The sequence below is a fragment of the Trichechus manatus genome, unplaced genomic scaffold, assembly GCF_000243295.1.
Source record: "Trichechus manatus latirostris isolate Lorelei unplaced genomic scaffold, TriManLat1.0 scaffold00002, whole genome shotgun sequence".
Lineage (NCBI taxonomy): Eukaryota > Metazoa > Chordata > Mammalia > Sirenia > Trichechidae > Trichechus > Trichechus manatus.
This window is the reverse complement of record NW_004443938.1, coordinates 36,721,816-36,747,349: the sequence shown is the minus strand read 5'-3', so window position 1 is coordinate 36,747,349 and position 25,534 is coordinate 36,721,816. Positions and strand designations below refer to the sequence as shown.

The 25,534-nt window shown below is 38.7% G+C and overlaps 1 protein-coding gene across 7 annotated transcripts in view; it reads right to left on the bottom strand.

Annotated features, from left to right (window-relative positions):
- MAP3K5 (mitogen-activated protein kinase kinase kinase 5) overlaps positions 1 to 25,534 on the bottom strand; it is a 239,520-nt gene that overhangs the window by 130,131 nt on the left and 83,855 nt on the right. For all 7 annotated transcript variants that reach the window (XM_023729862.1, XM_004368890.3, XM_023729852.1 and 4 more), the window contains exons 2-5: positions 23,211 to 23,350; positions 9,720 to 9,743; positions 3,012 to 3,205; positions 1,670 to 1,838 (exon numbers count right to left, since the gene is read on the bottom strand). In XM_023729862.1, coding sequence (XP_023585630.1) covers positions 1,670 to 1,838; positions 3,012 to 3,205; positions 9,720 to 9,743; positions 23,211 to 23,350 — 527 coding nt within the window. The remainder of the gene's footprint in view (positions 1 to 1,669; positions 1,839 to 3,011; positions 3,206 to 9,719; positions 9,744 to 23,210; positions 23,351 to 25,534) is intronic.

Below are 25,534 nucleotides of genomic sequence, written 5' to 3'. Positions count from 1 at the left end.
GGGGGGCAGTGGTGCTTCACTGGTAGAATTTTTGCCTTTCATGTGGGAGGCTGGTTCAATTCCCTGCCAATGCACAGCTACCACCCAGCTGCCAGTGAAGGCTTGTGTGTTGCTATGATGCTGAAAAGGTCTCAGTAGAGCTTCCAGACTAAGATGGACTAGGAAGAAAGGCTTGTTAATCTATTTCTGGGAATCATCCAATGAAAGCCTTATGAATCACAAAGATCCAATCCATAACCTATCATGGGATGATGCAGTAATGGACAGCCTTTCATCCCATTGTGCATGGGGTTGCCATAAGTTGGGACTGACTGGACGGCAGCTAACAACAACAACATGTAGGTATGTGTATGTGTATGTGTGTTTGTGTGTAGTTACCACATCAGACAAAATACAGACTTACTACATCAGAAAGAACAAACAAACAAAACTTAGCATGATAATGCTATACCATCTAAGTCTTAGGAGCCCTGGTGATACAGTGGCTAAAGCAATCCACTACTAACCAAAAGGTTGGTAGTTCGAAACCACCAGTGGCTCTGTGGGAGAAAGATGTGGCAGTCTGCTTCTGTAGAGATTTACAACCTCAGAAACCCTATGGGGTCGCTATGACTTGGAATCGACTCAACAGCAGTGGGTTTGGTTTTTGGTGGGTCTAAGTCTAGGCAGCTTACTTATCTCCATGAAGTCAAATTCTTGGTATCCAGTGTTCTATCAATTACTTTCAGGGAAACAATTTCCATAATTTTCAAGGACATGGAATAACTGATTGAACTTCTATTATAGGTAATAAAACGGTTTCATTTCAACAAGAGACCTGACTTAAGCTACTCTGGCCATGGATCCTGAATGCCACAGGTTTGCATATTGTGAAGCTCTCTTGCTTACATAAAGTTTTCCATGGACCTGAGAGGTTGGGCATGGGAAAAAGAAACCAGATGCCACTAAACTTTACTGAAGGAACCTAATAAGTAAATTAGGAGATTTTATTCTCCTTATGACATTTTAAAAATATTAAGACATGTCAATGAAAAGGACATAACATGAAATGATAAAACATTTCAGTGTTTTATATTATATAATTTAAAAGTTTATAATTAAGCAACTGAATATTTCTCGCTTCTGGCTAGTTAAATCTAGCACTATCAATTTCAAGAAACACATTTTCAAGGAGGAAAAGATATGCCCAACAAGCTCTAAAAATTTCTGCTATTTGCCAGAACAAAGCTTTCATTACTTGACTGACAGGTGTGCCTGAGGCTAACAGACTAGAACAGACTGTCCACAGTGTAGCTATACTTGCAGCTTTTTCTTTTTATTCTTTTGGAGAAAAGAGTTAGACCTTTACCATACGAGGCTTTCACAATCAGTGATGATTATCTCATATCTTTTTCATTCATCTTAAAATCAAGGGATGGAAAGCTAAAAACTCGTTGCCATGGAGTCAATTCTGACCCCTAGTGATCCTATAGGACAGAGCAGAACTGGCCCACAGGGTTAGCAGCCGGGCTCTTAACTTCCGCACCACTAGGGCTCCAGATGGAAAGCTAGGATAGTCAATTTAAAAAAATCCCATGTAGAAACGTGAATTACTTATTAGCTGACAGGAAGTTTTGCAGTTAACACTCTCTTCCTCCAGCATGTTACATGACAATAAGCATCTTCTCACCTGAATGTCTCTGTAAGAAAGTAAGAGATTTATCACAATATCTGCTGTCAAGACTTCGATATTGTCTATTCGCTGCCGGATTCTTGCCAATTCAGCTGCCAATTCTTTACCAGTGTACAAGTTACGAGCTTTCCTAATATCATTGAGTATAGATTCCCGGAAATACTGGCTGGGGAGAAAACACACATTTCAAAGAATTAACACTTGCTTTTAGTTACAAACGATCTGAATAAAAACCAATAATTTTATAAGAAAATGAATGACATTTACAGCATTAAGCTTCCAAGGAGTGCCTGGTGGACTCGAACTGCCAACCTTTTGGTTAGCGGCCGTAGCTCTTCACCACTACACCACCAGGGTTTCCTTTATAGCATTAGTGGCTTTCAATTCATTAAGATACACAGAATGAATGTCTCATAGATCTGGCATTATTAAAAAATTCTGGAGTGCATGTATTTCTTTTAATACCCTTTATTGTTTCAGAAAAAATTAAAGGTGGAGATACTCCATATTAATAAATTTTCCAAGGAACTGCAAGTTATCCCTTAGAATGCCAGAACTTTGTTTTTCATCGTACTGTTTTCAGTAGAAATCATTCTAAATAAATTAGATGTACCTATGCTTTGAACACAATACAACCTTTACTTTGTGACTCAGCATCATCATTTATTAATATAAGTGATTGTCCTTAACTAAAACATAATAAAATGCCCTCGGCAATTTTTGCAGAGTTCTTGCACTTACACTAAAAGTCCCTGGATAGTTATTCTAATGATGTTTCTGTACTTGCTTTGAATATACTTTAGCTCTACCAATACTGTAAAGCAGTTAACAGTCAGTTGTTTATTTATTTATTTATTGGGCTGCTATCAGTTTGTTCTTCTGTGAGTAAAGTAAATAAAATCATGTAACATGTGAGCTATACAGCATCTATTTACCCACTTACAAGGTACTATGCATTTTTCCCGATTCTTAGCTGTGTACTGGATATCTACGTACATCTGATAAAACATCCAAATATGAATAGAACAACACTTCATTATTATCCTTAGAAGCAAGGATAGTGAGACTTTGACTTGCTTACTTTGGACAAATCAGGAAAGGCCAGTCACTAGAAAAGGACATCATGTTTGGTAAAGAAGAGGGTCGAAGAAATTGAGAGAAACCCTCAATGAGGTGGACAGACACAACAGCCTGGACTCAAACATACCAACAATCATGAAGATGGCACAGGACCGGGCAATGTTTGGTTCCGTTATACATAAGGTCAGCATGAGTCGGAGCCGACTCAATGGCAACTAACAACAACAAATTATTACCAAATGGCACTATTAAACTTTACCTAGAACTTGCTTGTGCCACCTTCAAAAGCTGAATAAAACGATCCACAAGAGGTAAGCAGATGGGTCCAAGAAGCAGCTCGAAGTTCGGTTGCATTAGCTCTGTCAACCCCTTCATGAAGCTGCTGTCACAGCAGTAGACCTTGTTATGTGGAGTTATCATGTAAGGAACAAACGTGTAGTTCCCAGTGCACATCTGTGGAGAGAAGAGGCACAGAAGATGGTGAGCAAGCCTGTAGACTCCACACTGACGTAATCCCATGTCTTATGTCAGTGGCTCATTTTAAATAGCATTTCTGCACGCAAAGGAAAATAGAAAAATCTCATTTCTTACTTAGGAACTATGAAAATGGAAATTTCCCCTAATTTCTTTAATTGCTCTCTTCAAATAATTAAGACTTATAGATGAAACAAAAAAAGCATGGAATAGTTTCTATCAATCAATTAAATACTTATTCACTATCTGTCTTAATTATCTCGTGCTGCTATAACAGAGATACCGTAAGTAGGTAGCTTTAACAAACAGAAATTTAGTTTGTCACAGTTCAGGAGGCTAGAAGTCCTAATTCAGAGTGACAGCTCTAGAGGAGGGCTTTCTCTCTCTGCCAACTCTGGAAGAAGGTCCTCGTCTCTTCTGAGCTTCTGCTCCTGGGCGATCTTTATGTGTTTGGCATCACTCTTCTCCCATCTCTTTGCTAGCTTGCATTTAATCTCTTTTATATCTCAAGAGATTGGCTCCAGATACACCTTACACTAATCCTGCCTCATTAACATAAAAGACAACCCATTCCCAAATGGGATTATAACTACAGGCATAGAGGTTAGGACTTACAGCACATATTTTTAGGGGACACAATTCCATTCATAGCACCATCTTTCATGATGTATGCAGTAGGAAAAACAAAGTAGTTTAAAACACAGTCTTTGGTCTTAGGAGAACTTAATATTCAGTCATAGAGACATGGCATACACACTTAAAAATAGTAAGAGCTAACATTTATTAAGCAATTCCCACGTGACAGGCAATAATGTGGGTGACATCAGAATGAAGCTACTCCCTCCAGGCTGCTCTAGCTCAGTCAATGGCTCCACTCATCTCTAATTACTCAGAGACTCAGAAGATATCCTTGGCGCTTCCATTACCTGCATCTCCCATATCCAGTCAATGTCCTGTCTATTCTAACTGTAAAACAGAGCTCATATTTGTCCATTTTCCTCCATCTTCTCTGTCAGCACTTTAGTCCATGTCACCAACATACCTGGCCTGACTGAGCCCTTGTAACTGGCTTTTAACTGGTCTCCATGCTTCCACTTTTGCCCTCCAATTTATTCTCTACCCAGTTGTCAAAGTGATTGTTTAACAACCCACATCAGATCACCTCCTTCAGCTGCTTAAAACCCCATTACTTACTCTGGAGTAAAGACAAATCACCTCAACGTAGTGTATGAGGACCTGAATGATCCCAACCCTGCATATCTCTCTAACCTCATCCCATGCCCTCACTCATTAGGATCTAGGCATGCCGACCTTCTATCTTCTCCTAGAAGATGCCAAGCGAGGGCACCTACTGCAAATAAAAGCAAAGCTGGGAAGAGGAAAGGGGAGATTGGAGTGGGCACCCCTGAGTGAGGAAGTCTGACTAGAACTTAGGGCTCACGGAAAGGAACTGAATGCAAAGCTACAGATTTTAAATTATATATTCTGGGCCACGGGGACTGATGGAAGGATTGAAAGGAAAAAAGCACAATCAAATCTATGCATTTTGACAGTTCGCACAGATAACAGGATACACTGAAAGACAGAGAAGCACAATTGGAGGAAATTAGGTAGGCAGCTACAAAGCATGACTGGATGGGCCAAAACTCATTGCCGTGGAGTTGATTCCAACTCATAGTGACCCTACAGGACAGGGTAGAAATGCCCCATGTGGTTTCCAAGGAGTGCCTGGTGGATTCCAACTGTCAATCTTTTGGTTAGCAGCCGTAGCTATTAACCACTAGGCCATCAGGGTTTCCGACCAGATGGGCAGCAGTGGTAATTCAGATGCATGTACTCAATGTTAAAATGAAAACCAACAGGGTGTAGTAACTGGTTATAATATTGAGAAAGACAAAGAAAAAGGAGTCTAAGTAACTCTACAGTCTTAAATTGGGGCTACCTGAAAAAGAATGCTATCATTAAGAGAAAGCAAGAATTCAGAAAGCAGAACCCATTGGGTGGGTAGGCTAGAGTGTCTACTTTTAGAGAAGTTGGGATTGAAGGGAAGCAGGATGCCTAAGTGAAAATGTCCAAAAGAAAGTTGGAAATAATGTGATTGGAATGTAAAAGAAATTCAAGTAAAAAACAGACCTGAGGAATTATCTGATATGGTTGAATCTAAGGGAATGGGAGAGACCTGTGAGAGAGAGGCAAGTGAGAAAGAAAAAAGCAGAGGGCTGAGAACTAGAATGTGATATGTGAAAAACCCTATTTATCATCATTTAGGGAGCTCCTGGGTGGTACAAACAGTTAATGTGCTCAACTACTAACTGATAGGTTGGTTGTTCCAGTCCACCCAGAGGTGCCTTGAAAGATTTACTAGTGATTTACTTCTAAAAATCAGCCACTGAAAACTTTACAGAGCAAGGTTCTACTCTGGCACACATTGAGTCACCCTGAGTCAGAAGTGACTCAACAGCAACTAAAAAAAAAACAAACAGGGAGCCCAAGGAGTCTAAGTTATTGGTCTCCAGCCTTATCAGCACTATGGAGAACAATACATAACTCCTCTTACCCTTAGAACTAAACTAATAGAGCAAACATTTGTTCACGACCCGCATGTGCCAAGGACTGGTCCTAAGTGCACAGTGACTCATGGAGGAAGGTGCTATTATCTCCACTTTACAGGTGAGGAAACAGGTGAGGAGTAGAGAGGTCACACAGCTGGTCTGTAATTTGTTTGGGACTCTAGCCGAAGGACTCTCTCTCTCTAGACCTCATGCCATTACCTCCAAGGAGTCTCATACCCTCCTCAGTGGGCTTCCCAGGCTGGCATGCCTGCTCTCCAACCCTGTGCTTCAGGTCACCTTCCCTCGTAACCCCGCATCAGCCAAGTTCACCACCTCACAGCAAACAGACAAGCAGTGCCAAACGCCCTTACAGGCAGACTTAATTATTTATGAACATATTATACACTGAGGCACTTGTTGTACGTTAGTGAAATAGCAACAAGACTTGACTTCCAGTTAAAAGTATGAGAAGAACCTCAATAGTCTGAGATTTGATTTTTAAATCAAGTACATTAAATTGTTACCTTCTTCAAATACTCTTTCATGGAACAATAACTGGAAGGCTAGTCAGGAAGAGGGAAAATGAGTATATTCTGTTTCTAAAATGTTACCAAGATCCTGTAGCATGTCCACCCAATTTAATCCTTTTACTCAAGCCATGGTCTAAGAAGAAAGGTTGCTTTCCAAAGCTTCTAGAGATTAAACAGTGAATGGGTTATAAAAGACAGATACAGAATCAAATGTTTCTGTTTTAGATAAGTGCTATAACTCAACATTACAAATGAAAATATTCTGAATCTTCTAAGTCACAAAATTAGAATAGATGAAAAGGCAATAAACCAGAAAAACACTATTCAAGTTATAGAATATTATTCTTCTGCTGCTGGATAAAGTTGTGTATCCTCAGAAGTCTTAATACCACATGTATCTGCACTTTATAAGACATGAAACATAACACATTATTATTGAAATACTGGGCACTGGGGAATAATGCATCTGTGTAAAACTAATTCTGGGAAAGAATGACTAGCAGATGTCTGGGTGTGGATTAAGCAGTGAGGGGGTAAAGAGAAAAAAGTTAGAGTTACACAAAAAAAAACAGAGAAACAACAGATTCCTGGAACAGTCTTCTTCAAACTCTATGTATGATATAAGGTCTCAGAATCCTTGTTGAAAATATTCAAATTTTCTTAAGTTTCTGGTTTCACTGGAACTTAGAGACTCATAGGAGTCCCTTCCTTACGTTCCTAAGGCAACAGATTTTTTTTTTTTCAATTTCCAGTTATTAACAGTTGCTATCAATGACTCATGGTAACCCCATGTGTGTCAGAGTAGAACTGTGTTACATGCGGTTTTCGATGGCTGACTTTTTGGAAGTAGATCACCAGGCCTTCTTCTGAGGAGCTTCTGGGTGGACTCAAACCTACAAACTTTTGTTTAGCAGCCGAGCACCATTAACCATTTTGCACTACCCAGGGACTGCAATTATTATGTCAGAAAAGAAGGGGAGAGAGATAAGCTGCAGGAGACACATGGGTACAATTAGGCCTAAGCTGAAAAAACAGATCCCAGCACATACTGGGGGGAAAATGTGAGGGTTGGTTGTGGTGGTGTTGTATTTTTTAAATAGATACTAACTGCTGAAAAAAGCACTTTTCCAAAATGAAGAAAACTAATAATATGGCAGGAACCCTGGTGGCACAATGGTTAAGCACTCAGCACTAACTGAAAGGTCGTTGGTTCGAACTCAGCCGCTCTGACAGAGAAAAGACCTGGTAATCTGTTCCCATAAAGATTACAGCCCAGGAAAACCCTATGGAGCAGTTCTACTCTGTCATACAAGGTCTCTACAAGTCGGAATTGACTCAACATCATCTAAGAACAACAATACTATGGGAACATTTATTTCCCAAGTTGGCCAGCATATAACTTAGAAAAGTTACTAATGCAAGCTGTTTGCATGGTACTAATGAACCCAGAGTTTGAAATAACTAAAGCAAAACTCCAAAGCAATTAAAAACAATCACAGTGTGATCAACAGCAGATACCTCAGGTGCAGCAACAACCTTTTATTAATAAGGTAGTAATTCTAAACTATTTAAACTTGCTTCTTGAAAGAAAAAGACCACATTTCCTTCAATTTCAAAACAATAAGCTATGGTCATAAAAATAACAAAATCGATCTCTCTGGCTCATGCTTGTTCTAGAAACCCTTAGCTCAAAATCCAGTCGTATACTACCTAATTAACTTCACTAGTTTAAAAAAAATCAATAATGCTCAGTCTGTTTTCCAATTTATAAAGGCTACATAAAAGTGAACTAAGTGTGTGTGGAAAATGAATCAAGTTTCTGGGGAGAAATGCTCTCAGCATTTCAACATATTTAAATATATGCTCAAAATATTCAACTTTTTATAAGGACACTTGACACCCAAAACACAACAAGAGTTTTCTCAGCTCAGTGGCCACTGTGCTCATAATGTGCAATATTTGGTCCTTTTATCAACCTGCTTCCTCACACATCAAAACCATTGCTGGGCATGACTGGCACCTTCCTGTAACTCAGGTCTCAGGTAAATGCTACCAGTACCAGTTGCCGTCTAGCTGATTCTGACTCATGGCAACCCCACGTTGTGTCAGAGTAGGACTGTGCTCCGCAGGGTTTTCAATGGCTGATTTTTCAGAAGTAAATTGCCAGGTCTGTCCTCTGAGGCCTCTCTGGGTGGATTCAACTCTCCAACCTTTCGATTAGCAGCCAAGCACATCCATTAACTATTTGCACTACCCAAGGATGCCCCTGGTAAATGCTACCTCCTCTGAAAGGCCTTCCATGACTACCTGGAGGTAGCACATCGCCCTGCATTAGTTTTCTCATTTGTTTATTTGTCTGTTGACCATCTCCCCAACTAGAATGTGGCACTTCTCATTTGTTGACTCATGGAAAAAATACAAATACGGTTGTTTCCACTTTCAACCTCCAAATCAAACTGAACTGGACATCCCTAGGGGCACCAAGCCCAAAGCCTGGCATAGAGGACATGGTCAATCAACATTTGTTTAATAAAATTTGTTACCCTGAACTGAAGCATGAAGCAATAATTGCTCATTTCCTGTTGAGATGCAAAGGGTAAGTGTTTATAACGGTGACATTATTTATGCTGCTGTGAGTCTCTGTCCAGGTGAAATCTCAAGCAGAAATGTTTTAATTTTGGACCCAAGGAAAAACTATCAATTGTATTTTTCATCTCATCATCTTAAATTGAATCGTATGCAGATCTTCATGTAGTATATTACTCCTACTCTAAGCTGGAGATAAACGTTCTTTAAGGTTTTAAAATACTGGCTTACTTTCTAAAATGAAAAATAAAACCATTGGTATAACAAGGCTGTTTCCACTGTATATTAATATTTTTCTTCATGCAGTATTTTAAAAATTTATTTTTATTCCTTGCTTCTTACCTTCTGTTTCAATTCTGTGGTGGGGGGGAAGGAATTCTGTAGAGTGATCTCAAAGGCCGACTAGATACTTGGGACCTTAAATTAATCTCTCTCTCTCTCTCTCCTTCCTCTTTCTCTCTCTCTATATATATATCTATACATATGCATACATACACATCTATATATAGACACATACACGTATGTCTGTGTGTATACTGCTTTTGCATCACTTATAATTCTACAGCATTGGATACAGTATGGATTTTTTTCCCAAAACATTATTATTATATATAGCAAAAAACAGGTATTAGTGTTTATTATTATTAATAAGTCACATTAAAATAGAACATTTAGATAAAATAACCATATTTATATTAAAATGTCAGAAACTCTAAACAGGAATAACGAAGAATTAATAATTTGTAAAAATGAAAAAATGTCAGAGATTAGTTGATAGAAAAGGATAGATAAAAAATTTCTGAAAAGTTTAAGTAAAATACTCACGGTATTCTTCTGGCAAATGATTTCCTGAAAAAATAGAAAGAAAAAAAAAAGTAAAGAAAAAGTTAATACAAAACCAATCAATTAAATAATTTTTATCAAACCTCTCCACGTGGGAAAATTTTTATTAACAATTGTATTAGCAATTAGAAATTTCAGAGAGTACAGACTAAGTTCCTGCATCTGAGAAGTTTACCATTAGATAGAAAAACACAAAAGTATTGTCTGTGGTTTAAGGAAAATAGCATAAACATAAAAAATTCAAAAACTGAATAATTAAAAATCATTTCTGCCAAATATTTATGCTGCAGAATTACCTGATCAGCCATGATATTTGGGAAAAGGTTAAAATGAGTTTTCTTTCTCTGAGCACAACTTCACTCATGTCCTGGGAGGGGAATAAGCAGCCTGCTGTACTCTACACAGCTAGAAACAAAAGGTAGTGGCTGCTAATCAGAGTGTGTAAATCCACATGTAGATCATAACGGCATCTGGCAAAAAATAGTCATTAGTGTATCTTATGTAATAGTAGAATGAGATAAATACAGGGCGGTGAGGGCAATGTCTCTATCTTCTAGGTTGTGAGGAGTAACTGAGAGCATGCAAAGTAATGTAGCCATTTTCTGTCTGGCACGTGGTGGGTGGGGGAGGGCAGGGGGGAACAGTTGCCTTCAAGTCAACCCCAACCGGTGGCGACCCTATGTGAGTCAGAGTAGAACTTTGCTCCACAGTGTTTTCAATGACTGATTTTTAAGAAGTATATCACCAGGACTTTCTTCTGAAGCAACTCTGGGTGAACTGGAACCTCCAATCTTTTGATTAGCAGCCGAGTACTTTAACTGTTTGCACCACCCTCTGGCACATAGAAAACTCTCAGTAAGAGATAGCTGTCATTACTGTTACTCCTAGAGGTTAAAATGAAAAGAGACCTGGGGGACACAAACTAGAAAAGCTAGTGGTATAAGGGCCTCAATGAGGTTGGGGAATCATAATTTAGAAAAGACAAAACAGGTCATCATATCAGAAAAGATGGCATATATGTTGTCATGGAAACAAGGAATGGAAGGCATTTGTGGAGTCTCAAGGGTGGGTCCATCTGGCTAAGGAGAGGGCTGGATCTGGTAAGGTAAGAGAGTAGTGATGCTAGGCCCAGCTGACCAGAGTCATCCTTCAGTCCAGGACTGGGACTTGACATTAACGGAAGGAACAAAGGGAAACCAGTGAGGGCTTTGGCTTAGAGCAGTAATCTAAGAGTGCTGAATGTTTAATGATAACAGAGGAGTAAACAAAACTTTATAGAGCCATCTAAAATTCTAAACAATACCCATCAAGACCTGCCAATCTTGTTGATAAAACGACATGTACACATTTGAAAAGAAACACTATCAGGCTGGGTGCACATGCATGTATGCACACAGTGAAAGTCGAAAGAGTGATATGGACAGCAGGAGCTACGGTTTCTCAGAGAAAGAAAATGTTACTATAGATTGAGGATGTCTGGGAAGACTGGCAGAGAAGGTGGAACTCAAGATGAGCATTGGATGACAGACATGACTTCCAAAGGTAAAGCCAGAAGATGAGGATCCAGGCTGGAGAACTAGGAAAAGCAAAGGCCCACTTAGGGAACAGTAAACATTATCATTGGGGGCTAAAGATGACAGGTCATTTGGGGACATATAAAAGAGAAGATTAAAGAAGTATTTAATTTGTACTAAACTCACTGAAAGAAAAAAAAGGAAGGAACTGCTATATTTATAGCTATATAACTGCTGTGTTTCTCATCACATCAGGGAAACTTCTCATGTAAAGTGCCTATAAATGAAAAGATAAAATCAACATAAATTCCAGGGCATTACCCCACTACAACTTCACATGTGTCTGAAGTCTGTAGGGAGCTTTTGGTCAATACAAGTTTAAAATTTTTTTTTAATTTTAGAATTTGTATTTCTAACAAGTTCCCAAGTGATGTTAATGTTGCTGGTTAGGGGCCAATTCTGAGAACCTCTAGTAGAGCAGTGGTTCTCAAAATTTATTATACGTAAGAATCACCTGGGTATCTTCTTAGAATGTAGATTCTGATTCAGTATATCTGGGGTGGAAATGCACATTCTCAGTAGGGGTTCGAAGCAGAATAAAATGGTTTGAAGCCCTGAGAGAAAGGAGCAGGCTGGGAGTTCCTGGTCAGAGAAAGGCCTTCTGGGTCTTCTCTACTGATCCCTTTTTCTGCCCCAATGGAACTTGATAAGTCCATTCTCTTGTTGCTGTTGTTAGGTGCCCTTGAGTAGGTTCTGACTCACAGCGACCCTATGTACAACAGAACGAAACTGTCTGGTCCTGCGCCATCCTCACAATCATTGTTATACTTAGTCCATTGAGTTCCATCCTCTTACCTAACTTCAGTGCTGCAAACCTAAACAAGGAAATATCAGATGGGCTGTTGTGAACATCCTCGGCCTCAGGAAGACGTGGGACACCCTTACTCAACAGCCTGAAGCCATTTCTTCATGTTGCTAAATGAAGCTGAGGGGCTCAGGAAGAGCAATCCAACCAAGTATCACAGCACCAGCCCAGCTTTAATGATACCAAACTAAATACGTTTGTGTTTCCAAGTTCTGCTTACATAAAAGCTCAATAAGTTTCTTTCATAAACTTGATATTCTAACAAAAAACCTGGAGAATCGTATTTTCAACAGGACATATGAAATCTGTGGACAGACTTAGAAGAAAATGTGCTGGATGACAAGTCAAAGAATCTAGGGCTCTGTGTGTCCCTAACAAGTCACTATAACTCTCTGGACTTACTTCTCATCTGCAAAGAAAACATTTATCTATCTGTACAGTCTGGATAGTATGTCCCTAACTTGTCTGCCTCCTTGTGTTGTTTGCAAAGCCCAAGTGGAGTAAGTTTATGAAAGCACTTTACACACTTTAAAGCCATATACAATCTGAGGTATAAGTATTTTAAAAAACAACCCCAACTACATTCCTACATTACCAGACCTAGAGACATTTTGCGCCTGTGTCGTTTATGGTCAGTGTTAAGAACATATCCTTCTCTTGAATATGAGCAACTATCAATTACAGCACCCTGCACAAAAAATCAGGTTAAATTATACCAAGGCTGGAAAGTAGTCGTAAAAGAAATTTCAGTCTCTTCTCCTTCCCTATTAATTTTGTGTCATGTTTAAATAAATGTATCTTGGTGGGAGGACTCTGCTATAAGTAGATTGCTGTTGTTGCTAGGTGTCATCGAGTCAATTTCAACTCATAGTGACCCCATGTGACAAAACAGAATTGCCCCACCAGGTTTTCTTGGCTGTAATCTTTATGGAAGCAGATTGTCAGGTCTTTCTCCCACAGAGCTGCTGGATAGGTTCGCACTGCCAACCTTTCTCTTATCAGCTGAGCGCTTAACCTCTGCACTATAGATAACATGTCTTTAAATTGGTCTAGGATGCTGCTGAGTGACATTTTATACATACAGCATTTGACACAGCCTCTTAACACAAACTTCTTCTTATAATGTGCTACCGTTTATTATAATTAACCTCCTCTTCTTTGTCACCAGCTGTTCCTTTTCTGCAATGCCTAATTGGACTCTATTACTCAACTGCAGATATTTCTTTTTTGAAAAACTGTCTTGTGAAAAGTTACAGGTATAATAAACTTCTGTATAGCAACTTACATTTTACCCATAAATTTCAATAATCCTTTAAGGATGCATTCTAAAAGGCCCCAAATAGGATGATGGATTAGACTGCCACAAAGATCAACTTTCACAGAAACAGGTAGTTATTTCATAATGAATAAAAAAAAAAAACAGAATTCAGCAAGCCTTGTCCCATTGTGGGGGGAGTCAGGAGGCTTTTGGACTCACCAATCTTGTGTGCAGAGGTATTCACTCTTGCTCCTTAAGGTATTCAAGCTATGGGCCTATGATAATAGTCTCTACCGATTAAGAAAATATGATGAAATCTTCCATTCATTGTGTAGCATAAATTTCCCTCTCCCCAGAGCCTTGGTGGTGCAGTGGTTAACAGCTACAGCTGCTAACCAAAAAGTCGGCAGTTCCAATCTACCAGCTGCTCTCTGGAAACCCTATGGGGCAGTTCTACTCTGTCCTATGGGTTGCTATGAGTCAGAATTGACTTGACGGCAATGGGTTTGGTTTTTGGTTTTGACAAAATAGTAGTAAGAGACTAGAGATGGGAGGGTGTTAATGGAAGAATTAGGAAGAAAACAAGGGAATAATTTATGCAGTGCACAAATCACCCCTGAGAAGACATAATATTGCTAACTGACATAAAAAATGGATTCTCCAGTCTTGAGTCCTTTCTAAAGCTTCAGGGACTCTACAACTGAGAAATCAACTCCTGTGAAAGAAACATTCATCCAGTTTGTAAGTTCAATATTTTCAGAGAAAATCTTCATAAAGCAGTGCTTACACATATTCCTTATTGCTCCTCCCCAATATTACCTCTTTCTTTCCCCAATTTGAGATAGAACGTTTATAGCTCAGATGAAAGTTAGGTCATTTCCGAAATAAGTAAAATAAAGGAACAAGATTATTTCCTCTCTCAACAGAAAGAAAAACGGTTCCATGAAGTAATAATAAAAAGTGTGTATGATGGCAATATTGAACCAGGGAGATCACAGAGTGCGTCGATTTATGAATCAACAGTTGGTCATAGAGTAAGCAAGAGATTTGTGGGCATGTTCAGAGGCAGCACTGTTAAGAGGGGGCAGGGCCAATGTTTCTGGTTCACAAATTGTTAGACCACTTTATAGGATTATATTTGCAAAGGATTCTTTTCCCTAACTTATTGAATGCATACTTTGTACCACTGCTTAAGTTACGTGTTATCTAAAGTGCAGAAAAGAATCCAGTAAAAATTCATTGTTAAACTAAAAGAATCATAAACCTTTGGAAAAACAGAAATTTTAATTTCGTGCATAACTAAAGCTAAAACTAAATTAATCTTAGTTATTTACCCTGGTAAGGGAGGTAAAACATTAAGAAAAGGAAGAGTAGTGTAAGTGCAAAAAAAGACAAATAAGATTTTATAGGTTAAAGAGCATTCTGGAATCTGAGTAGATTCACCAAACATACTAAAAATTCAATTTGATTTTGAGATATTTGTAACAAAAATTACTTTGATGTCCTTACCAACTTACTGGAAGCTGGTATAATCTACAAAATTTGCAACACGGACATTACTGCTCTTTTCAAAAGTATAACCATTTGCTTCCAATGGATATGAGTGAATACCAGAGGAAAAGACTTCATGTCCCATTTCATACACATAAGCTATAATGGAGACTGGGTCTCTCTGTACCTATGGATAAAAGATTATGGGCCTAGGTACCATGGAACTGTTTAAATGAGCAAGTATGGTACGTTACTGCTACGTTGCTGTTGTTAGCTGCCGTTCAGTAGGCCCCAAACTCATGGCAACCCCATGCACAACAGTATCGGACCATTGTGATTCATAGTTTTCATGGACTGATTTCCAGAAGTAGATTGCCAGACTTGTCTTTCTAGTCTGTCTTACTCTTAAAGCTCCACTGAAACCTGTTCAGCATCATAGCAACATGCAAGCCTCCACTGACAGAGGAGTGGTGCCTGCACTTCAGGCGCATTGGCTGGGAAGTGAACCCAGGTCTCCCACACAGAAGGTGGGAAACCTACCACTAAACCATCACTGTCCCCATGACTCGAAGTACTTGGAACAATGTTTATTTCCTGCACTGAATCCTGACTGATACCATATTTGTCACCAGAAGTGGGGTAGAAAAGGATGCTGCATGCCAACAGATCATATCCAGGATAGATTTTAATTGTAACTCTATTTAACCGTATTTTTAATCAAATGTAAAATTAGAGTCTGGATAATCAAAAAGACTGGGTTTTTAAATAAAAACTAATTTTTTATTTTAGAATAAATGGGCTGATCAGCTATTTTAAAAGGTATTATTTGACAATGTACATAATAATAGATCACATAAGACGTTCCACATGTTGCCAAGTTTGATAAACTGATTCCCACAGTATGCATTTGTTAAGTCTCCTTTAAGACTTTAATGCCCTTGAAAGTGAAGGAGTCCTACTTCATACACAGACACTAAAGTTCAATAGGAGTCCCTGAGTGGCAAACAGTTAAGCACTCAACTGCTCACCAGAAGGTTGGTGGTTTGAACCCACCCAGAGGTGCCTTGGAAGAAAGGCCTGGTGATCTGCTTCTGAAAGGTCTCAGCCTTGAAGATCCTATGGAGTGGCTCATGCACACATAAGGTCACCATGAACTGGAATCGACTTGCCAGCAATGGGTTAAGGTTAAATAATGGCATGTTGCATGTATATAGCTTTACGTTTTTGAAAATGCATTCACATAGATTTTCTCATTTGACCTTCACAAACCTGAATGGAAAGAGCACGGGCCTTATCATTTTCACTTGGTGTGTGAAGAACCGGAAAATTAGGTGGCTCACTCAATGATCCATGATCAGGAATGGCAGAGACTCAAACCCAGTTCTCCTGATGACCACTCTAGTCCTATTCCACTCATTGTGCAGTCAATATTTTCATTAAAATTTTTATCCAAAATTTCAATACAGTCTTTCCAATTTGAATTTTTCAAAATGAAAAGGAATGTGAACATTTAAGCCTAGTCCCTCCCTACTAATAAAAACCTAGACAAGGCGTTCTCACTTACATAGTGTTAAGTGGACATGAGTAATTAATTGAGCTAACGTTAACAGAAGCTGGGCAGAAAAATATTTCTGCTAAAAATAAGCAGAAAAGCTCAATTCATTTACTAGGCTTACAGATTCATTCCTCTCACACTTACAATGCTAAAAATTGCTTATGATCTTTTAAGCATCAATCTAGTATTGGTGTTACAAATGCTGGTCTGTGCACCTAAGATTTCACGCCAGTCATATCCCAATCTAGAAAATAATAGATGTATCCAGGCAGAGAAAGGGTTTCAGTCATCACATATATACGTACCATATATGAAGAAGCAAGCATATAGACAGATTGTCATAGAGAAGAGTCGATTAAAGAAAATCGTATCTGTGAAGTGCCTTTTCAAGCAATGTTAAAGAGAAAAAATGCAATTAAATTCCTTGAACAAGGAATAATCTAGCATAACCACTACGTTTCAGCACAAGCTGAGTCACCACACACCATAATGGATAAAATGGGAATAAAGCCTCCTTGAGGGCAGAACGAAAGATGAAATGCATCCCAGGCTTTCTAACCACAACTAGAACATTAGGAAAAAGAAATTAAAAACACTTTGGGATTCAAGTGCCCAAAATGTATGTAACTTATCCTGATGGACACAAAAGAATATAGCTGTCTCTTCCTTTTAAAAAAAGGTTAATTATGAAATATTCCAGGTGTATAAAAATTAGCAAACACTCATATACCTATGACCTAGCTTTAGAAATAAAATATTATAGATATAGTTGAAGACTCCATCAACCCTCCCAATTCTTCCCCTCCCAATTCTGTTCTACTCCCATCTCCCTAAAAGGTAACCATTCTGAATTTGTTGTTTATGGTTCCCATGTGCACTTCTATTCTTTTATAACACAGAGGTGGATAAATCATTGTCTTATATATGATTACATTCTATAATAGATGGTATCATACTGTACACGTGCTTATTTGTTTTTTCCCTCAACATGTTTTTGATACATATTCATACGGATGTATTCATATTGAAGGCTCATGTTAATTCATTTTGAGTGCTCTATAATATTCCGTTAAATGACCATATCCTAAGATATTTATTCACTCTTGCTATAGAGTCACTGGAAACCCTGGTGGTGTAGCGGTTAAGAGCTAAGGCTGCTAACCAAAAGGTTGGCAGTTCGAATCCACCAGGTGCTTCTTGGAAACTCTTTGGGGCAGTTCTACTCTGTCCTATAGGGTCGCTATGAATCAGAGTTGACTCAAGGGCCATGGGTTTTTGGGTTTTTATAGGCTCACTATGAGTCGGAATCAACTCGACGGCAATGGGTTTTTTGTTTTTGTTTTTTTTGGTTTTTAATGGATATTTACCATTTTCTTTGGGGGAAAGGTATTTCAAAAGACCTTAAGGTAAACATTCTTGGTTACAATTCCTTATGCATGTGAGGGACTTTTTCTTACAGTACACAGGGATGGTATTCCTGAGTCCTGGTGAAACACTCGGTGCCGCAGTGGTTAAGTACTCAGCTGCTAACTGAAAGCTTGGCAGTTCGAATCCACCAGCCCTTCCACAGGAGAAAGATGTGGCAGTCTGCTTCCATAAAGACTGCAGCCTTGGAAATGCTATGGGGCAGTTCTACTCTGTCCTATATAGGGTCACTATGAGTTGGAATTAACTAGACAGCAATGGGGGGATGTGATGAAGCATTCATTTGATACTGTTAGATATTGCCAAATTGCTCTTCAAAAGGTAGTATCACATAAACCAGAGACTTCATCAGCCTGAGACCAGAAGAACTAGATGGTGCTCGGCTACCACCAATGAACGTCCTGACAGGGAACACAACAGAGGGTCCCTGATGGAGCAGTAGAAGGATGGGGTGCAGAACTCAAATTCTAGTAAGAAGACCAGACTTAACGGTCTGACTGAGACTGGAGGCGTCCTGGAAAGCACGGCCCCTGGACTCTCTATCAGCCCAGAACTAAAATAATTTCCGAGGCCAACTCTTCAGACAGGGATTGGACTGGACTGTGGGACATAAAGTGATACTCGTGAAGAGTGTGCCTCTTAGTCAAGTATATACAAGAGACCAAAGGGGCAGCTTCTGTCCGGAGGTGAGATGGGAAGGAAGAGAGAGTTAGGAGCTGGTTGAATGGTCATGGGGAATAAGAGGCGGAAAGGAGGAGCGCGCTGTCATAGAATGGGGTGAGCAATTAGGGTCTCATAACAATGCATTTTAAAAAAATTTTGTATAGGAGACTAACTTGTAATTGCATTTAACATTTAATTACAACAATTAAAAAAAAACAAAACAGGTAGTACCAATATATACACTCCCACTAGCAGTGTATAAGTTTCCCAGTCTCGACAGCCTTGCTGTAGGTTATTATCAGGGCTTTTAATTGTTGACTATCTCATGGTGTGTAGCGGTATTTCATTGTTTTGTTTTGCTTTGTTTTCATGAGGAAGAGAGGGAGCCAAAGTTGGTGGGAGAGGATCACAAGAATTGGAATTGAAAGCTGTTGTTATAAAGGAATTCCTGGTGAGGTGACAGAAGAAATGGTTCATTAAGACCTCACTCTACACAGCAGCCATTCATTTCTCCCAAGCCCTTCAGAGGTGTTACATGTATCTACACCACAGCTCATTGGCCCATACTGTCTGACTTTCTCTCCTCATTTACTGAGAGACCCCAAGCAGAGGCCTGATTATTTCCATAATGCATCAAATGAATCAGAAAAGGACTGTTACTAGCATTTTACTATTTTCAAGCAAAGGTAAATCCCAGCATAGAATCTCTCTCAACAGACATTTATAAGGACATGAGATGAAGAAAATTGGATTGTTACAAGGTTTAAAAAAAATAATCTCTATCAACTTCCTTCTCTTGAAGTGCAATGATCATCTTTTTTTGAAAAAAATTATTTCATTCTTACTAGAATAAGGTAGAACTTATGATTTAAACAATGAATATAAATCTTATTGCAAGTGTACGATTTGATTAGATTCTAAAAATCTTTTCTAAAATAAAAACTCAGACATAGATTTTTAATAGTACTTTTATAGTTCTATCAATTATTCTTCAAGGAGTATAAACTTAAAATATGTATTTATATATTTTTCTATGCTTTCTTCCTGAAAATATCCTGTCAAAAAGAAATTGCTTCTCTTCAACAAAAAACAGTAGATGAAAATAAAACTGATGCAGCTGTACTTTTTAGACTTCCAAGGAATTAACCTAAGTAAAGCTGGATACATGACAAGAATAACATTCTAATCCTGTCCTTGCCCCTGTAAAAACAATGAGATGCTTCTTTTTTATTTGATTTGACAAATCCTTACAAGATATGTTATTTATAAATAGCTTTGGTTCCACTTTATTTCACTGCAGTTTTCCTTTCTGGTAGGAATAACAGAAGTTATCAACTAACTGGAAGAGAAATAAACTTAAAACACACACAGACTTTTCTCAGTAGCAGAGGGTCTGAGGGACTTCTGGAACTCAGATAAAATTGTTAGACTGAAAAAAACACTTTCTACTTCAGATATCTCTGCCCTCTGCAGTCAGTCACCATGGCCTATTTGGCTAGAAACAAGCTAAATAAAGAAATGGCAAAGTCTAAGTAAATGAAGCAGTCTCTGGGTAGTGCAAACAGTTAACGCGCCAAAAGGTGGGAGGTTCAATCTACCCAGAGGTGCCTCGGAAGAAAGGCCTGGTGATCTACCTCAGAAAAATCAACCATTGAAAACCCTGTGGAGCACAGTTCTACTCTGACATACATGGGGTTACCATGAATTGGCAGAAACTGATATAAGTAAATGGAAGGAGAAGAGAAAAGAAAGAAAGGATGTATGTTTCATGGAACAATTCAAGAGGTATAGTTGATGGGTTTTTCTAAAGGAACTACGCAGGAATGTCTGATATACCTCCAACTAGAAGTAATGGGCAATAAAGCTTAGCGGTTAAGGGGGACAGGCTTTGGAGTCAGGCAGATTTGAACCCAAATTTTACTAGTTATATCACCTTGAGCAAATGACTGAATTTGCTTGAGCCTCTGTTTGCTATTCTATAAAATGGTGATAGAATACGTACCTTATAGGGCTGTTTTAAGAATTAAATGTAACAGTGTATGCGAGTAAAGCACACAGTACCTAGCAAGTAGTAAGTGTTCAACGACAAGCTGCTATTATTTTTAAGATAAATGAGTACATTTTAGGTATTACTTGTCATTTTAAACAACTACTTTACTCAAGTACCAATAACACTCCTGTACAGAGACCGGCCGAAAACAATTAAACAAACCAGTTTCTTTGTCCCATAGAAACTTCTAATAAGGAAAGAATGACCATAAAATTAAATTGTCAGATACCAGTAGGGCAAGAGCAAAAATAGCGCAGAGTGAAAAACCTCGAACATAACACTGACTTTTGAAAATAAATTTAATCCAAAGAAAAATGAAGAAGGCAAAGAATAAATAAAATAATCTCACTCCTTTATCAACTACTAACATATGCCGTAAATAGCAGCAAATCAAAATGTTTAATTAGAACTACACTGTTACAGAAGTGCTGAGGTAGGAAGCATTCAGTATCAGTTTACGGTGATGGAAAATCTGGCAACGACAATGAATAAGGAAGACTGAAGAAGAATCAATGCCTTTGAATTATAGCATTGGTAAAGAATATTGACTATATCATGAACTGCCAGAAGAACGAATAAGTCTGAGTGCTCCTTAGGAGCAAGGATGCAAGACTTTGTCTCATGTACTTTGGACATGTTATCAGGAGGGACCAGTCCCTGGAGAAGGACATCACGCATAAAGGGTCAGCAGAAAAGAGGAAGACCCTCAACGAGATGGACTGACACCGTGGCTGCAACAATGGGCTCAAGCATAATAACGATTGTGCGGATGGTGCAGGACCAGCTAGTGTTCCATTCTGTTGTACATAGGGTTGCTATGAGTTGGAATCAACTTGACAGTATCTGACAACAACAAATGATGGTGCTCGCACAACATGATTAATGTCATTGGTGTCACTGACTTATACATGTAAAATATGTTGAATTGGCAAGTGTCATTATACATATTTTTTACCACAATAAAAATTTACACTGTCACAAAGCTTTAAGATGTATTAATTAAAGGAAGAAATCCGGGGGGAAATTAAGAAGAGGTTTCTTAGAGGGTTACTCCAGTTAAAAACAGACTTAGACAGAGTAGGCAAATCTCTTACAACTATTTCAGAGCATTCTGAAAAGGGATATATGCCTATCAAACCCCAGCACAACGTCTGGCATGCAATAAACATATTTGCTAAATGAAATTCTGCAGGTTTTGCAGAGAAAGCTACACGTGCTTTAGATACGCAGACAAAAGCAAAATCTACTAAAAACTGTGTTACCTGGGTTTTGGGTTAGAAATCTTCATATACCAATTAGAAATAAGGCTCTGGATTCTAGGGCTCTATGTTCCAAGGTCGGCTTTGATTTGGGAACTTCAAGTTGCAGATGAAAAAAAGCCACATGAAGCTAGCTTGAAGTTTCACAAAAGGAATTGGATGGTATCAGGCTCAGCATGAGTTCACTGAACTCATGCCTTTCTGAGAATCACACAGGGTAAAATCACTTGGCTTGGCAAAAGCCTGTTAGGCAACCTTCTTAAGTGGAGGAAATGCCTTCATATCAGTAAGTTCCTATTAATGGAGATAATGAAATTGGGACAGGCTGAATTTTGTAGACAAGTTCAGCAAGTTTTATTGCCCTCCTCCCATAATAACTGAACCTTGAAAACATGCTGAATGAAATGAGTCAATCACAAAGGGACAGATAGTATGTGATCTCAATAATATGAAGTACGTAGAATTGTAAATGTATATAGATCAGAGTTTAACAGTGGTTATTAGGGGCAGGAGGGAAGGAGACTGGGGAGAATTATTGTTCAGAAAGCATTGTGTTTTTGTTTAGGGGGATGAAAAATTTGGCAAAGGACATTGGTGATGGTTGTACAACATGATCGGCGTAATTAAGCTCACTGAATTGTATACATGAAAAATGTTGAATTGGCTAATGTGGTGTTATCTATATTTTTTTTTGGTGTTGTTGTTAGGGACCATTGAATCGATTTTCAACTCATAGAGGCCCCCTGTGACAGAGAAGAACTGCCCCATAGCGTTTTCTAGGCTGAAATCTTTACAGGAACAGATTGCCAGGCCTTTATCTCTCAGAGGTGCTGGATAGGTTCAAATGACCAACCTTTTGGTTAGGAGCCATGCATTTAACTCTTGTGCCACCAGGCTCCTTATCTTAACAATAAAAAAATTTAATAATAATAAAAAAAACATAGTTAAAGAGGATGCCAATTTTCTGGTGAGAGTTGCTACTCAGAGAGAGAAGACTTTCAGTAGGACGTGTATTTCTAGTTGAGACAAGTGTGCCCAATGAAATCCGCTATGGTGACACTGCATGAGGCCTAACCATGCCTAATGCAATCTCCTTTTCCTTGTCCACTGTGCCTAGTGATGACTTCCTATTAACACAGCCTCCTCAGCTGCAACGCCTCAACTGAACTGGAACTCAGAATTCAACTCTAAGTGCTTACCTACCTGTGGATCATCAAATTTCTACATTGAATGTTAGATAAACCTCACAGCTTAGCTAGTAATTGCTGCACAATTATCAGACTGACAAAAACAGCCCTTTACAAACAAAAGCTACATAAAATTTTTTGGATGGCAGCCAAGTATCCTTGAAATGTAGCACCAAACTTAAACATTGAGGAAATAAGTGAGGTACCTTCAGTGACTGCAGAGAGTCTGAGTTAGTATCACAGTAGAGGATGATGTTGTTGGCCATGCTGAAACTTTCTCTCACCCCAAGGTGGTAAAACAAGGATGGCTGCCGGAAGGCATCACTCATCTCCACCACAGCGATATCTGTAAACAGAAAACAAAGGTCCCCAAAAGATGACACCTAAATCATACCCAGTAAGCACATTTTGGTTTTGACAAGTTAGTGCTCAAAGAGGAAATGAGGAAATGATAGGGATTCTCCCTCTTCATTTATCACTGAATTTTGAATCTGCAATTCTACCCGGAAGTGATTTTATGTATATGCAGCAAGGCTGCATTTTTTAAACAAGAAAGAGATTTATAATTACTGGAAACTCAGGAGAGTCTGCAATGGTGGGAAGCAGGGGCTAATGCTCTTTGCTGTTCCACCATTAAAAAAGGTTAACTAGTTTCAGTTTTAAAAAAAAAATTAAAAAGCAGATCAGTGGAAAATAACAATAAGCAATAAATATAAAATGAAATTTTCAAAAATGGTAAGTTTATGAATTAATTCCAAGCTGGGTTTTAGAATTAATTAATTAACTAACATCTAGCAAGTCCCTAAGGAGTGCTAGTAGCACAATGTTTAAGTGCTAGGCTGCTAACCAAAAGGTTGGTGGTTGAAACCCACCCAGAGGCTCCACGGGAGAAAGATCTGGCAATCTGCTCCCATAAAGATTACAGCCTAGAAAACCCTATGGGGCAATTCCACTCTGTCACAGGGTGTTACTATGAGTCGAAATTGACTCAATGGCACCTAACAACAATAATAGCAAGTCCCTGGAAAGCATAATTAAGAAAGAAAGAGAGCAAAGGTATAGAAAATTATGACTATAGAGAGAAATATAACCACAGATACACATTCTTCAAAAGCTCAAAGATAACCAATACCAAGGTAGTATAAACCTAATATAAAAATTTGACAATAATGTCACAAAATGAAATTGAAATTAGTTTCAAACTCATTTATGGATATGGACAAATATATGGAAAAAAAGCACTAAGCATTATATCCTAAGTTTAAAACTTATTTGGGGAATGCAACAATGGATTGATGGAAAAAAATTATCAGTATTTCTAGAGATGGTATGACACAGTGGCAGCAACAATAGGTTCAAGCGTCTGTCAGTTTGTTGTACTGTGGGGGCTTGCGTGTTGCTCTGATGCTGGAAGCTATGCCACTGGTATTCAAATACCAGCAGGATCAGCCATGGCGGACAGGTTTCAGCTGAGCTTCCAGACTAAAACAGACTAGGAAGAAGGATCTGGCAGTCTACTTCTGAAAAGAATTATCAATGAAAACCTGCCAGAATGCTCCTTAGAAGCAAGGATAGCAAGACCACATCTCACATACTTTGGACAAGTTAGCCGGAGGGATCAGTCCCTGGAGAAGGACATCATGCTTGGTAAAGTAGACGATCAGCGAAAAAGAGGAAGACCCTCAACAAGATGGACTGACACAGTGGCTACAACAATGGGCTCAAGCATAATAACGATTGTGAGGATGGCGCAGGACTGTGAAGTATTTCATTCTGTCATACATAGGGTCATCATGAGTGGGAACCAACTCAACAGCACCTAACAACAACAGAGTTGCCCCAAACACATCAAATAAAATTTAAAATCCATTTCTAATTAAAAATAATTGCAAACTAAAAATATAAGAGTACTTTCTTAATATGAAGAATAATACATATTTCCTGACAACTGCCAATTTTGTCCTTATAGTTATTCTCACAAAAATCAGGAACAAGATAAGGCTGTCAACTCTTCCCACTACAGAATGGCCTTCTGAAAATCCCAGCCGATGCTATTTTGGTATTAAAATTTTTTTAAGAGGTATAATTTTATAAAATAAAATATACAATGATCATTACTTGCAGATATTATTCTTCTCAACCAAAAAAGCTCAACAGGATAAGCTGAATAATTGTTAGAAATACTGTGTTAGTCATCTCGTGCTGCTATAACAGAAACACCACAAGTGGATGGTTTTAATGAAGAGAAGTTTATCTCCTCACAGTTAAAGTAGGCTAAAAGTCCAAATTCAGGGTGTCAGCTCCAGGGGAAGGCTTTATCTCTCTCGGCCTTCTCATCAGTGTTCCCCCAGACTAGGAGCTTCTCCGCGCAGGGACCCCAGTCCGAAGGACGCACTCTGCTCCTGGCACTGCTTTCTTGATGGTATGAAGTCCCCCTGTCTCACTGCTCACTTCTGTCTTTTATATCTCAAGAGATTGCCTCAGGACACAATCCAGTCTTGTAGATCAGGTCCTGCCTTACTAACACAAC